At 42.7% G+C, this 13729-nt stretch overlaps 1 protein-coding gene across 10 annotated transcripts in view; it reads left to right on the top strand.

Moving 5' to 3' along the window:
- Window positions 1-13729, top strand: part of SCLY (selenocysteine lyase) — a 40865-nt gene that overhangs the window by 20590 nt on the left and 6546 nt on the right. For all 10 annotated transcript variants that reach the window (XM_072719029.1, XM_072719026.1, XM_072719025.1 and 7 more), the window contains 4 exons: window positions 2311-2438; window positions 2693-2857; window positions 3704-3810; window positions 13089-13125. In XM_072719029.1, the coding sequence (XP_072575130.1) occupies window positions 2311-2438; window positions 2693-2857; window positions 3704-3810; window positions 13089-13125 (437 nt within the window). The remainder of the gene's footprint in view (window positions 1-2310; window positions 2439-2692; window positions 2858-3703; window positions 3811-13088; window positions 13126-13729) is intronic.

The following is a 13729-nucleotide window of genomic DNA, read 5'->3' as shown; positions in this document are numbered from 1 at the left end:
TTCCCAGGCAGGTGCAGGTCCGTTCCTACAAGGGACTGGCATGGACCTTGCTGGTACTGCATGTCCCACCAACTAACAACACAGGGACCAAACCCTGCCTACAACAGGCAAAGACAGCCATTGCAGACAACTACACTGAAGGCAAATGCCACAACAGTAGAGTGCACGCAACACACATAGGCAGACACCCCTGAAGCTCTGGGTTCTGGTGAACAGGGAACATTGCACGGCAGGGCACTATAGGACCTTGTCTTCATAAGGCCACTACTTTCAAGAGCAGGAGATGTAGCTGACTTTTCTAACACATAGAAACAGACACAGAGAAAAATTCAGAAGACAGAAGAGTATGTCTGAAATGAAACAGAATAGAACCCAGAAATAAACCCTCAATGATATGGTCAATTAATTTTCAACAAAGCAGAAAAGACTAGCCAATGGGAAAAAGACAGTTTCTTCAACGAATGGCACTGGGAAAAACAGGACAGCTACATGCAAAAGAATGACACTGGACCACTTTCTTACACTGTATGCAAAATTAAACTCAAAGAGAATTGCAGACCTAAATGTAGGACCCGAAACCATAAAAATCCTAAAAGAGGGAGCAGTCAGTAATTTATTGACATTGGCATTGCAGCTTCTTTCAAGATATGTCTACTGAGGCAAAGGAAAACAAAATCAAAGTAAACTATTGGGAATAGATCAAAATATAAAGCTTTTACACAGCAAAGGAAACAATCAACAAAACAAAAAGACAACCTACTGAATGGGAGGAGATATTTGCAATAATATCCAAAATATATAAAGAACTCATGCAACTCAACACCAAAAAATCAAATATCCAATTAAAAAGTGAACAGACATTCTCTAAAGAAGCCAGATGGCCAACAGACACATAAAAAGATGCTCAACATCACTTATCATCAGGGAAATGCAAACCAAACCTACAATGAGATCACCTCATACCTGTCAGAAAAGCTAAAATCAAAAATACAAGAAACAACAAGTATTGGCAAGGATGTGGAGAAAAAGGAACCCTCATGCACTGTTGGTGGGAATGCAAACTAGTGTAGCCACTGTGGAAACAGTATGAAGGTTCCTTTAAAAATTAAAAATAGAATTACATATGATCCTGTAGTCATACTCCTGGGTATTTACCCAGAGTATGAAAATACAAACTTGAAAAGATACATGCTATGTTTTTTGCGGCATTGTTTACAGTAGCAAAGACATGGAAGCAACCCAAGTGCCCACTGATAGATGGAAGAAAACAGGGTACGTATATACAATGGAAGACCTCGGCCAAGGAAAGAATGAAATCTTGCTTTTTGCAACAACATGTATAGATCTAGAGAGTATGATGCCAAGTAAAATAAGTCAGAGAAAGACAAATACCATATGGTTTCATTCATTTGTGCAGTTTAGTTAAGAAAACAAGCAAATTTAAAAAGAGACAAACAAAAAACAGACTTAACTCTAGAGAACACACTGATGGTCACCAGAGGCAGGTGGGGGGGGGGGGGACGGAGGAAAGAGGAGATGGGGAGTAAGAGTATGTTTACTGTGATGAGCAGTGAGTAGTGGATAGGAGTGTTGAATCACTATATTGTAGACCTGAAACTAATATAACACCATATATTAATTATACAGGAATTAAAATTTTTTTTTAATTTTTTAAAGATTTTATTTATTTATTCATGGCAGAGAGAAAGAGAGAGAGAGAGAGAAGTAGGCTCCATGCAGGGAACCCAGCGTGGGACTCGATCCCGGGTCTCCAGGATCACACCCCAGGCTGAAGGTGGCGCTAAACCACTGAGCCACGAGGGCTGCCATAAAAAAAAATTTTTAAGGATGCTCTCATGAACTAAGAGTATATTACCTCCTCATGGGCCCCTCATCAGCAAAAAACAAACTCAGCAACTGGAGCTGCATTAATGGAGCACTCATGTTGGCTGAGCCCATGTGCTGGGATGATGGGTGATTTATATTCCTTAGTTTTCTGAATTTTTACAATAAATTATTTTTTAAGATTTTATTTATATATTTATTCATTAGAGACACAGAGGAGGGGGGGGCAGAGACACAGGCAGAGGGAGAAGCAGGCTCAATGCAGGGAGCCCGACGTGGGACTCGATCCTGGGTCTCTAGTATCAGGCCCTGGGCTGAAGGCAGCACTAAACCGCTGAGCCACCCGGGCAGCCCATAAATTACTTTTTTAATGTGGAAAATACTTTTGTTAAGCTATATCTAAATGAGCTTTCCAAAAAGGTTGTTCTATAAGAGTAACCTTGGCACATGTGTTTTTTTCCTCAGCGGTCACCTTCGTGCCAGTGTCCAAGGTGAATGGGCAGGTGGAAGTCGAGGACATCCTGGCAGCTGTCCGCCCAGCCACCTGCCTTGTGACTATTATGCTGGCCAATAACGAGACTGGCGTCATCATGGTGAGTTATTTATCCTTTTAAGAAAATGTAATGAGGAATGAAGGGGGCCCAGGCCCTACTTGATATTCTCATGTGTCTCACCTGGGGCCTCTTCTTTTTCTTCATCATCTTCTTCCTCCTCCTCTTCTTCCTCTTCTTCTTCTTCCTCCTCTTCCTTTCCTTTCCCTGTCCTCATTAATGACTCCTTATTTCTTTCATTCAGTTTTCATGAAATCAAAGCAGCATACTCAACTGTTTATTTTTCCCTACTGAAGCCCATCTCTGAAATCAGTCAGCGAATTAAAGCCCTGAACCAGAAGCGTGCTGCTTCTGGGCTGCCGGTCATTCTGCTGCACACAGATGCTGCGCAGGCCCTGGGGAAACAGCGCGTGGATGTGGAGGACCTGGGCGTGGACTTCCTGACCATCGTGGGGCACAAGGTGTGTACACAGAGCCCTCCTTCCTTCCGGGAGCTCAAGGCTCCCATAGAGCAGAGCCCATCCATTGGTCATCGATTTGTTGTCCAGTAGGGCAACTTGAAGAAGGGGTGGCCAGGCAGGGTCGTGTGGGGGCATGGAGGCCTCAGGTGAGACCTAAGGCAGTTGCTTCGGCCAGATACTGCATGTCCTCCGCCGTGGGCAGAGAGTGCCTGCAGACCCCTCGTCAGCCCTCTTGTAACCCCCTCACCCAAGAATGGAAGATGTGATATTCAAGATGTTGCTTTCTCTAACTTGATTTAAAGTGCAGCTCCTGAATGCAGAGGTTTGGTTTTAGCAGCTTTCTCTTAAAGGTGGAAGAGAGGAAACATTAGTAGTGAAGACCCTTCTGAGACTTGACTCATCCTTCTGGCAGCTGATTAGAACATGAAACATTTTTAGGCCTCTGTTTTGAAGCATGGTGCTCAGCTAGTTTCCAAAGGAGTGTGTGTGCTGACCTGACACTGTGGCACTTAATGGTTTTAGCTAAATAAATGTCAATTTGAAAACCTGGAGTCAAACCCAGGAAAAACCCTTGGCAATCTCTAGCGCCAACCCCTCTCCTTTTACAAATCCTGTTCTGCGATGTGCAGTCAAGCTTTGGTGCCACTGGGCTGGGGACAAGAGTCCAGACTCTGCCCTGCACCCCCAGGCTTCTGTGACTCTGACGTGTCCAGAGTGGTGACAGGTAGCACAGCTGTGGGGCCCTTACAGTCAGAGTATTTCTCTGTGTGCTCTAAGCACTCAGCATGCTGACAGAGTAGGAACTCAGGAGGCTCTTTTAAATAAATGATGGACTTTTTGTTTCAGTTCTATGGTCCCAGGATTGGAGCACTTTACATCCGAGGGCTTGGTGAACTTACCCCCCTGTACCCTATGCTGTTTGGAGGTGGACAAGAACGGAATTTCAGGCCAGGGTAAGGTAGAAGGTTAATGAAGTTTCTGACCTACTGGCCTCTTGTTGGTCTGTAGAGCGGTAACTTTTCTTTGTTTCTTGGGAGAACTTTAATAGCACATTCCGCATCACAACTGAGTCAGAATTTGCTCTACTGATGGATTCTGCAGATTCATAGATCTTCAGTCTTTGGAGAGGATTCCAAGCTGGAGCCTTCCTGGATGAGATGTGCTGCCATTCTCATGATTGTGGGATGCACAGGGTTGCACAGAAGCACCTGGCTTTCTTTCTGATAGCTCCTGTGTCCCTGTGATATACAGTGGTACTTTAACCAGGGAATGAGGTGATATCAAGATCACACCTTTTATTAGAAATTCTAACAAGAGGGAGAAACAGGAACAACATGGTAGTGGGTTCCCTGGCTTTTCCTTTACCTCATTTATGCCTGACTTAGAGCTGATGAAGCCTGCAACTCAGAAACACCAATGAGGACAGAAAAAAATGTCCAACCAAAGCCAACTCTCTGCAGACAGTGGGCCAAAAATAGGACAGCCTAGCAAGACAGAGAACTTTTAGTTCAGGTTTTACTCCAGCCAATCACCACATGGTAAAATGCTGCCATCCCAACCCATGCCAGCAAAGGCAGAGTAGAGAGCCCAGACTTCCACCTGCACAGCCTGTAACAAGACATCGCCATACCCACACCAGGTGTGTCAGAAAGGGCCTAGTAGGGATCCAGGACTTCCATCTCGGCCAGCTAGTAACAAGGAACCCTTACAGTGGTGTCAATGGAGACCACATGAGCTTCCACATGCACCTTTACTGAGAAGGTGTGTCCTCCCCTTGGGTGTCCACACAGGCTGAGTAGGGAACCTAGATTCCTACCTCCACCTGACAGCAACAAGCTGGCATACTCCTTTCCCTGCTAGAACAGTGTCAAAACAAGCCAGCTAAAACAGAAAGGTTAAGTAACATCCAGACTCTCATAACATAATATGAAAATGTCCAGGTTTCAATTGAAAAGCACTCATCATATCAAGAACCAAGAAGATCTTAAACTGAATAAAAAGAGACAATAGATTCCAGCACTGACACTGAGATGACAAAAATGTCAGAATTATTTGACAAAGATTGTAAGGCAGACACAAGAAAAATGCTTCAATTATGAACACACCTGAAACAAATGAAAGTGTCAGCAAAGACAAAGAAGATAGAAAGAAGAACTAAGTGGAAATTTTAGAACTAAAAACTGCAGCAACTCAGTGGATGGGCTCAGCAGCAGAATAAAGGCAATAGAGGAAAGAATCCGTGAACAGAAAGAGCACAATAGAATTACCTAATCTAAACAACAGGGAAGAATTAGACTGGGCAGAAAATTGAACCACACCTCAGGGACCTTGTTTGACCATAACAGAAGATCTAACCATCATTTCATTGATATCTCAGGAAGAGAGGAGAAAGGGTGAGATGAAAAAGAACTTGAAGAAATAATGGCTGAAAATTTCCCAAATTTGGCAAGAAACATGAACCTACAGTTTCAAGAACCTGAACAAACCCCAAGCAGGATAAACCAAAAGAAATCCATGGAGGCCAAAAGGAAGTGATGCAATATTTTGCAAGCATTGAAAGTACTGTCAAGCCAGAATCCTATATACAGCAGAAAGCGCCTTCAGGAATAAAGAGGAAATGAAAACATTCTTGAATAAAGGAAAACTTAACAGAATTTGTCACCAGAAGACCAATGCTAAAAATGACTAAAGGAAGTTCTTTAAACAGAAAAGCAACAGTAAAAAAAGGAAACCTGAAACATCAGAAGAAACAAAGCAGGGTAAGCAAAGTATGGGTAAATAAAATAGGCTTTTCTCTTGAGTTTCTAAATTATGTTTGATGGCTTAAGCTAAACATTATAGCACTGATGTGGTTCAAAATACATGTGGAAGAAAATGTTAAGATAATTATAAATAAGGGAGGGCTAGGGCAGCCCCGGTGGTGCAGCGGTTTGGCACCGCCTGCAGCCCAGGGTGTGATCCTGGAGACCTGGGATCGAGTCCCGCATCAGGCTCCCTGCGTGGAGTCTGCTTCTCCCTCTGCCTGTGTCTCTGCCTCTCTCTTTCTCTGTCTCTCTCTCTCTGAATAAATAAATAAAATCTTAAAAAAAAATAAGAGAGGGCTAAAAGGATGTAAATGGAGATAAGGTTTCTGTTCCCTTGAACTTCTGAAAATGGTCAAATAGCCCACAGAGAGGTAGGGAAAAGAAAACAGAGAAATTAAAAAAACAGAACAAACCAAAAAAACTTTTTAATGGCTGACCTATGCCCAATATTAGTTACACTATGTATAAATGATCTAAATACAGCAGTTAAAAGAGATTGGCAGAGTGAATTTTTTAAAAAATTGACCCAACCAAGATGCTTGGATCACTCAATTGATTAAGTGTCTAATTTGTGGTTTCAGATCAGATCATGCTCTCGTGAGTTGTGAAACTGAGTCCCGCAATAGGCTCCACTCTCAGCAGGGAGTCTGCTTAAGATTCTCTCCCTCTGCCCTTCCTTTCACTTGTACTCGTGCATGTGTGCTCTATCTAAAATAAACAAATCTTAAAAAAAAAAAAAAAAAAAAAAAAAAAACCTGACCCAACTACAGTTGACCCTTGAATAACATAAGGGTTAGTGGAGCCAACCCCCTGCACAGTTGAAAATCTTGTAACTCCCCTAAACTTAAATGCTAATAGCCCACTGTTGACTGGAAGCCTTACTGATAACATAAGCTGTCAGTTAATGCATATTTTGTATGTTGTATTATTATATACTATATTCTCACAATAAAGTGTGCTGGCAAAAAGAAAATGTTAAGACAATTATAAGAAGAAAAAAATACATTTATAGTACTGTAAAAAATCTTCATGATTTTTCATGATTTTCATGAACCCATGCAGTTCAAATCTATGTTCAAGGGCAACTATATGGGCTAACTGATCTCGAATATATTGATAAAGGGAGATTGAAAGTTAAGAATGGAAAAGTATGTATCATGTAAACATTAGTCAAAGAAAAGAGAAAGGAGACTCCAAATAGAGAAAATTACCAGAGACATGGGGACGTTATATAATGATAAAAGTAAGTCCACCAAGAAGTCCTAGCAATCCTAATGTCAGTGCACTACACAACATGCTGCGAACTATGTGAGGCCAAAACATATTGAACCAAAAAGAGAAACAGACAAATCCATAATTAAAGATAGAGACTTCAGTACCCTTCCCTCAACAATGGATGCAACTAAACAAAAATCAGCCAGAATATAGAAGAACTCAATAACAACCAATAGGACATAATTGAAGTGTTAGAACATTTCACCCAACAACAACAAAACACGTATTCTTTACAAGTGCTACAGAATATACACCAAGATAGACCATGTCCTGTGTCATTAAACAAACCTCAGTACATTTGGAGAACTGAAATCATACAGAGTGTTTTCTCATCACAGTGGAATTAAACAGAAATCAATATCTGGAAGGTAATTGGAAAATCTCCGAACACTTAGAAACATGCACACACTTCTGCATAAACCATGGGTCAGACAGGAAGGCTCAAAAGAATTAAATACATAAAAATGAATGAAAATGAAAATGAAAATACAACTTTACAATATTTGTGAGACAGCTAAAGCACAGCTGAGAGGGAAATTTATAGCACTGAATGCATATGTTAATAAAGATGATGACTCTCTGGACACCTAAGTGGCTCAGTGGGTTAGGCATATAACTCTTGATTTTGGCCCAGGTCTGATCTTAGGGTCATGAGATCAAGATCCACATCGGGTTCCATGCTCAGTGGGGAGTCTGCTTGAGATTCTCTCTCCCTCTCTTTCTCCCTCCCTCTCTCCACCCCTCCCCTGCTCACTCTTTCCAAATAAATAAATCTTTAAAAGAAGGATGATGACTCTGAAGTCAATAAGCTTCTACTTGTAGAACTTAGAAAAAGTAGAGCAAAATAAACCCAAAGCAAACATAAGGAAATACTAAAGATAAGAACATAAATTAGTGAAATTGAGGGGCACCCAGGTGACTCAGTGGTTGAGTGTCTGCCTTTGGCTTGGGTGTGATCCCAGGGTCCTGGGATTGAGTCCCACATCGGGCTCCCTGCTTCTTTATTCTTTATTTATTTATAAATAAATAAAATATTTTTTAAAATGAATTAGTGGGCGGCCTGGGTGGCTTAGCAGTTTAACGCCTGCCTTCATCCCAGGGCGTGACCCTGGAGACCCCAGATCGAGTCCCACGTCAGGCTCCCTGCATGGAACCTGCTTTTCCCTCTGCCTCTCTCTCTGTCTCCTCTCTGTGTATTCTCATGAATAAATAATAATTTTTTTTAAAAAAATGAATTAGATTGAAAACAAAAATCATTTTTTAAAGATTTTATTTATTCATGAGAGATAGATAGATAGATAGATAGATAGATAGATAGATAGATAGAGCAGAGGGAGAAGCAGACTCCATGCAGGGACCCTGACCTGGGACTTGATCCCAGAACTCCAGGATCACGCCCTGGGCCGAAGGCAGGTGCTAAACCGCTGAGCCACCTGGAATCCCCCCAAAATCATTTTTTAAAAGATTTTATTTGTTTTTAGGGGGAGAGAGAAAGCAGAAAGAGGGGCAGAGGGAGAGGGAGGGAGGGAATCTTCGCTTAGTGCAGAGCCCATTGAAAGGCTTGATTCCAGACTCTGAGATCATGACGCGAGCTGAAATCAAAAGTTGGGTGCTTAACCAATTGATCACCCAGGTGCCCTGAAAAAACAAAAATAACTTTTTAAAAATAATTGAAACAAAGAAATAGCCTTTTAAACGTATTGATAAAACTGACAAATCTCTCACTATATTATATACCTGAAACTAATACAACACTGTATGTTAAGTATGCTGGAATTAAAAGAAAAGCTTGATTTAAAAAAATACCCCAAGAAACCTGTAGTAAGACTGACAAAGGAGAAAAGGAAAGAAGAAACAAATTGCCAATATCAAGAATGACTGCAGATGGGATGAACACTGGGTATTATGCTATATGTTGGCAAATTGAACTCCAATAAAAAAAAAATACAAAAAAAAAAAAAAGACCCTGCAGACCCTACAGACATCAAAAGGATAATTAGAAATGCTATGAACAACCTTACAGACATGAATTTGAAAATTCAGGTGAAGTGGACTATTTCATCAAAAAACAAATTACTATAACTTACCTAATCTGAGATTAGGTCATTTAGATAACTTTAACACTATTAGGAAAAGTAAATTAGTTTTATAATTTTAAGACTCCCCAAAAGAAATCTCCAAGCCCAGATAATTTCACAAGAGACTTCTACCAAAGATTTAAAGAATTAACACTATTTCTATGCAGTCTCTCCTAGAAAAATAGGAGGGAATGCCTCCCCAATTCATTTTACGAATTTATACCAAAACCAGAAAGATGGTACAAAAAAATAAAACTATGGACTAAATATCTCTCATGAATTTAGATGCAGAAATCTTTAATACTAACAAACGGAATTCAGCAACACATAAAAATAATATCTACACCATGATGAAGTGGGAGTTTGTTCCAGGGATGCAAAATCAATCAGTGTAGTGTAGCATATTCAAGAAGAAAAATTGGGGTACCTGGATGGCTCAGTCAGTCGAGCGATTGTTCTCTTGATCTCAGGGTTGTGAGGTCAGGCCCCATGCTGAGCTGCACACTGGGTATGGAACCTATTTAAAAAGAAGAAGAAAAAAAAAATAACATCATTTAACATAGAAAAAGCATTTAATAGAATTCAATATTCATTCATTAAAAACTCTCACAATATGACTAGAGGAGAACTTCTTCAGCTTGAAAAGGGTATTTACCAAAAAAACTGACACCTAACATCACACTCAACAGCGAAGGCCTGAACGTTTTACTCCAGTGATCAGGGACAGGCTGGGGAGGTCCACTCTCACCTCTTTTTCAACAGTGCTGGAAGTTCTAGTAGGCAAGAATAGGAAATGTAAAGAAAGGAGATAGAACTGTCCCTGTTTGTAGATTACATGATTGTCTCTAGAAAATCCCGAGGAATGTTAAGAAAGATCACTGATAGATAAATTCAGCAAAAACACGGGTTACAATATAAACATACAAAAATTGATTATATTCCTATATATTGGTAATGAACATATGAACAACAAAATTAAAAATGAACAACAAAATTAATGCCATTTATAATCACTCAAATACTCAGAGGACTTATAACCTGAAAACTAATGTGGATAAAAGAAAGCAAAGATCTAAATAAGTGGAGAGACATACTATGTTCATGGATCAGAGGACTCAGTATAGTAAAGAGGTCAGTTCTCCCCAAATTGATAAATAAACCCAATTTCTATTGAAAACTTAGCACACAAGGGCACCTGGGTGGCTTGGTCAGTTAAGCCTCTGCCTTCAACTTGGATTATAATCCTGGGGTCCTGGGATCAAACCCCACGTCAGGCTCCCTGCTTTCCCTGGAGCCTGCTTCTCCTTCTCATCCCTGCTCATACTCTCTCACTCTCACTCTCTCTCCAATAAATAAATAATATTTTTTTAAAAAAATTAAAAGCTTACCAAGTAGACCAGTGGAACAGAACAGATACAATCAGAAATATGCCCAAATGATTCTTGACAAAGATATAAAAGTACTTCAGTGGAGGAAAGATTCTCTTTCAACAGATGGTGCTGGAGCAATTAAACATCCTCACACAGAAGACAAACCTCAATCTAAGTCTCACACTTGATAAAACTCAGGATACATGATGAACTTAAATGTGAAACATAAAGCAATAGAACTTTTATGGGGGGAAAAAAAAGGGAAAACCTCTTCTGGCTCTAGGCTTTGGCAAAGAGATCTTAGACTTGATACCAAAAAGGTCCATACAAGGGAACAGTGATAATTGAACTTCATCAAAATTTAAACCTTTCGCCCCACAAAAGAAGATATTAAGAGGATAAAATGACAAGCTGTGCAATAGAAGAATATATCCTCAAAGGATTAGTATCTAGAATACAATACATAAAGAACTTCCAAAATTCAACACTCAAAAACAATTCAGTCAAACAATGGGCAAAAGACATCACACCAAAGAGGATACACAGATAGCAAGTAAGCACGTGAGTAGATACTGAACATCTTTAGCTATTAGGGAAATGCTAATGAAAGCCACAATGAGGCATCACTCCACACCTACCAGAAGGGGTCACACAAAAACCAGGGACAACACTGAGTGCTGTTGAAGATGCAGAGATGCTGCTTCACTCACACATGGCCGGTGGGGGTGGAAATGGTACAACTGCTCTGGAAAACAGCTTGGCATTTTCTTTTAAAATTCAATATGCACAAACCATACAACCTGGGAGTAGCACTCCTGGAAAATATATCCCAGAGAAATGCAGACAGACGAAAATGCACACAAAACCCCGTATGCAAGGGTGTCTAGCAGCTTTCTTTGCAATAGCCACAAACTGTAAGCAACCCAGATGTCCTATAACGAGTGGCTGGCTTAACAAGCTGTGGCACATTGTGCCATGGACACCACTCGGTAATGAAAAGCACTTAACTATTGATACACGCAGCAGCCGGGGAGGAATCTCCAGAGAATTATGGTGAATGAAAAAAGCCAGTCCCCCCAGAATTACAACTATGATTCCATTTACAGGACATTCTTGAAATGACAGAAATAGAGGTGGAGAAGAGATTAGCAGTTGCCAGCGGGCCAAGGAAAGGGTGGGGCCGAAGGGAAGCAGGTCTGGTTATGAAAGGCCAACAGGAGAGGCCTTCGTGGTGGTGGATCTTATCAGTATCCTGGCTGTGATCTTGTACCCTAGTGTCACTGGGGGGGAAGCTGAGTAACACAGAATGTCTCTGTTATTTCTTATAAGCACATATGAATCTACATGATCCTTTTATTTAAATTTTTTTTATTTTTGAGTTTTATTTATTAGAGAGCATGAGCAGGGGGAGGGACAGAGGGAGAAGCTGGCTCCCTGTTGATGTGGGGCTTGATCCCAGGACCCTGGGATCAGGACCTGAGCCAAAGGCTTAACTGACTGAGCCACCCAAGCACCCCTAAATCTACATTATCTTTTTTGAAAAGTTTAAAAAAAAAAACGCCAAAAGGCATAACATCAGGTGCTCGGGGAGCCATAATAGTTCAGTGTATGGACTGTGAGTGGGAAGCAGGGTTTGCGTGACTCCATTTGGAGGAGGCAGCAGACTGGATGCTAGGAGGGAGGGGTGGGTGGAGGCGGGACAGGCTCCAGCTTCCACATAGGGTCCCGGCTCTTCCACCTGGGCAGCCCCTCCAGGCACTCCCTGGTCACAGACCTTGAGAGGTGCCCTTGGTCGGGCTGTGCTGTCTGACAGCTGAGAGGTGTGAGCCCCATAGAGGTGTCATTAGGATCTCACGGTGGTCGAAGAGCTCGGGTGGAGGACAAGCTCAGACCAGGTCCTCCACGCAGAGCTCCTTGCTCTTGCCTGACCACCCGCAGGTGTCAGAGCCAGTCTCTGCAGACAGAAGTGACCAATAAACTTGTCAAAGGCAGAGCTGCAGGATCACGTTACGTGTAATGCCCTGCGCTTCGTGTTCACTTATCTTGTTATCTTCGGGTCAGCAAGCAGCAGCCAGCTCCCGAGGTTTCAGAAAACTTCAACTAAAATTCAAAACTCAGAAAAGTATTCAGTGAGTGATTTGCTCTGTCTTTCCTGAAAATAGACTGAGGAGTTCTGTTTTCAGCTCGTTGGAGCTGAGCGAGAGCCACCGGTCTCCAGGGGGTCCTGCTGCCCCTTGCTTGACGCACACAATCTCTAGTAGCAAAGGATTCGTCCCTCGTGACAGTTGAGAGGCTTCAGCTGAAGGGAACCCAGTTGAGCTGAGGTCTTTGGGCCCCCGCCTGGTTCAACAGTAGAGCCCTGAGGTCTGCCGTTGGAGGAGGGCTTTCTCCTGGGTGGGAAGAAGGTCCAGACACAGTTGTCACTCTGGACACCCAGCGAGTACTGCCCAAGGCGAGCCGTGTCCCCCGTGACTGGGCGGAAGCTTCGCGGGGAGGGTTTGGGGGCCTCCAGCTGCCGTCAAGGCAAGCTCATGGCACATGACTAGGAGAGAGGTGGGTGTGATTCTGTTTTGTTTTGTTTTGTTTTGTTTTGTTTTAATTCTCTTTTTGTCTGAACTCCTGACTTTCACGGACAGGATTCTGTCCTGGGGCATCCGTTACTTGCTTTGCATGGAAATAGGATTGAATCCCTTGTGTCTTACAGGACGGAGAACACCCCGATGATTGCTGGCCTTGGGAAGGTAAGCCTTGGGGAGCTCGGACAGAGCGAGCAGGTGCTTTGTCTCATGTGCTTTGGGATAACCCGAGTCTTCCCCCGGGGGAGTCTCTCCTCCCACAGGACCGCTGTGCGCCCAGCACTCTGACACCAGGTGTGGGTGTCGGGGCAGCGGTTTCCACTCAGAACCGTTCCGTGACACCAGCTGGGTGTCCTGCAGTCTAACTCAAGTCTGACCCGCCTGCCTGGACACAGTGTCAGACCCCACAGGTCAGGGGCTCAGGCTCACCGGACTGCCCCCCCCGGCCCCACTTCAGGGACCAGTCGGAAGTCCCAGTTGTCACCTGTGCTTCTGCTGGCCAGCTCCGCCTGCAGTTCCCATGACCCCGCCCCGGGTTCAGTGAGTTTGCCAGAACAGCTCACAGGACTTACAGAAACACTCGTCCCAGTAGATTCCAGGCTTATTGTGAAAGGACATGATAAAGGAGAGATGACCATCGGGACCGGAAGAAATACGAAATACGCAGGGCAAGGTGTGGGGCGGGGCACTACCCTCCCAGCGCCCGCACATGTCCAGCAAGCAGAAGCTCTCCAAACCCGTGCTGTTGGGGGTTTTGTGGAGATTTGAC

The sequence above is a fragment of the Vulpes vulpes genome, chromosome 9 (assembly GCF_048418805.1).
Source record: "Vulpes vulpes isolate BD-2025 chromosome 9, VulVul3, whole genome shotgun sequence".
Taxonomy (NCBI): domain Eukaryota; kingdom Metazoa; phylum Chordata; class Mammalia; order Carnivora; family Canidae; genus Vulpes; species Vulpes vulpes.
Note: the sequence above shows the minus strand (reverse complement) of the source record. Positions and strands in the feature narration are given on the sequence as shown.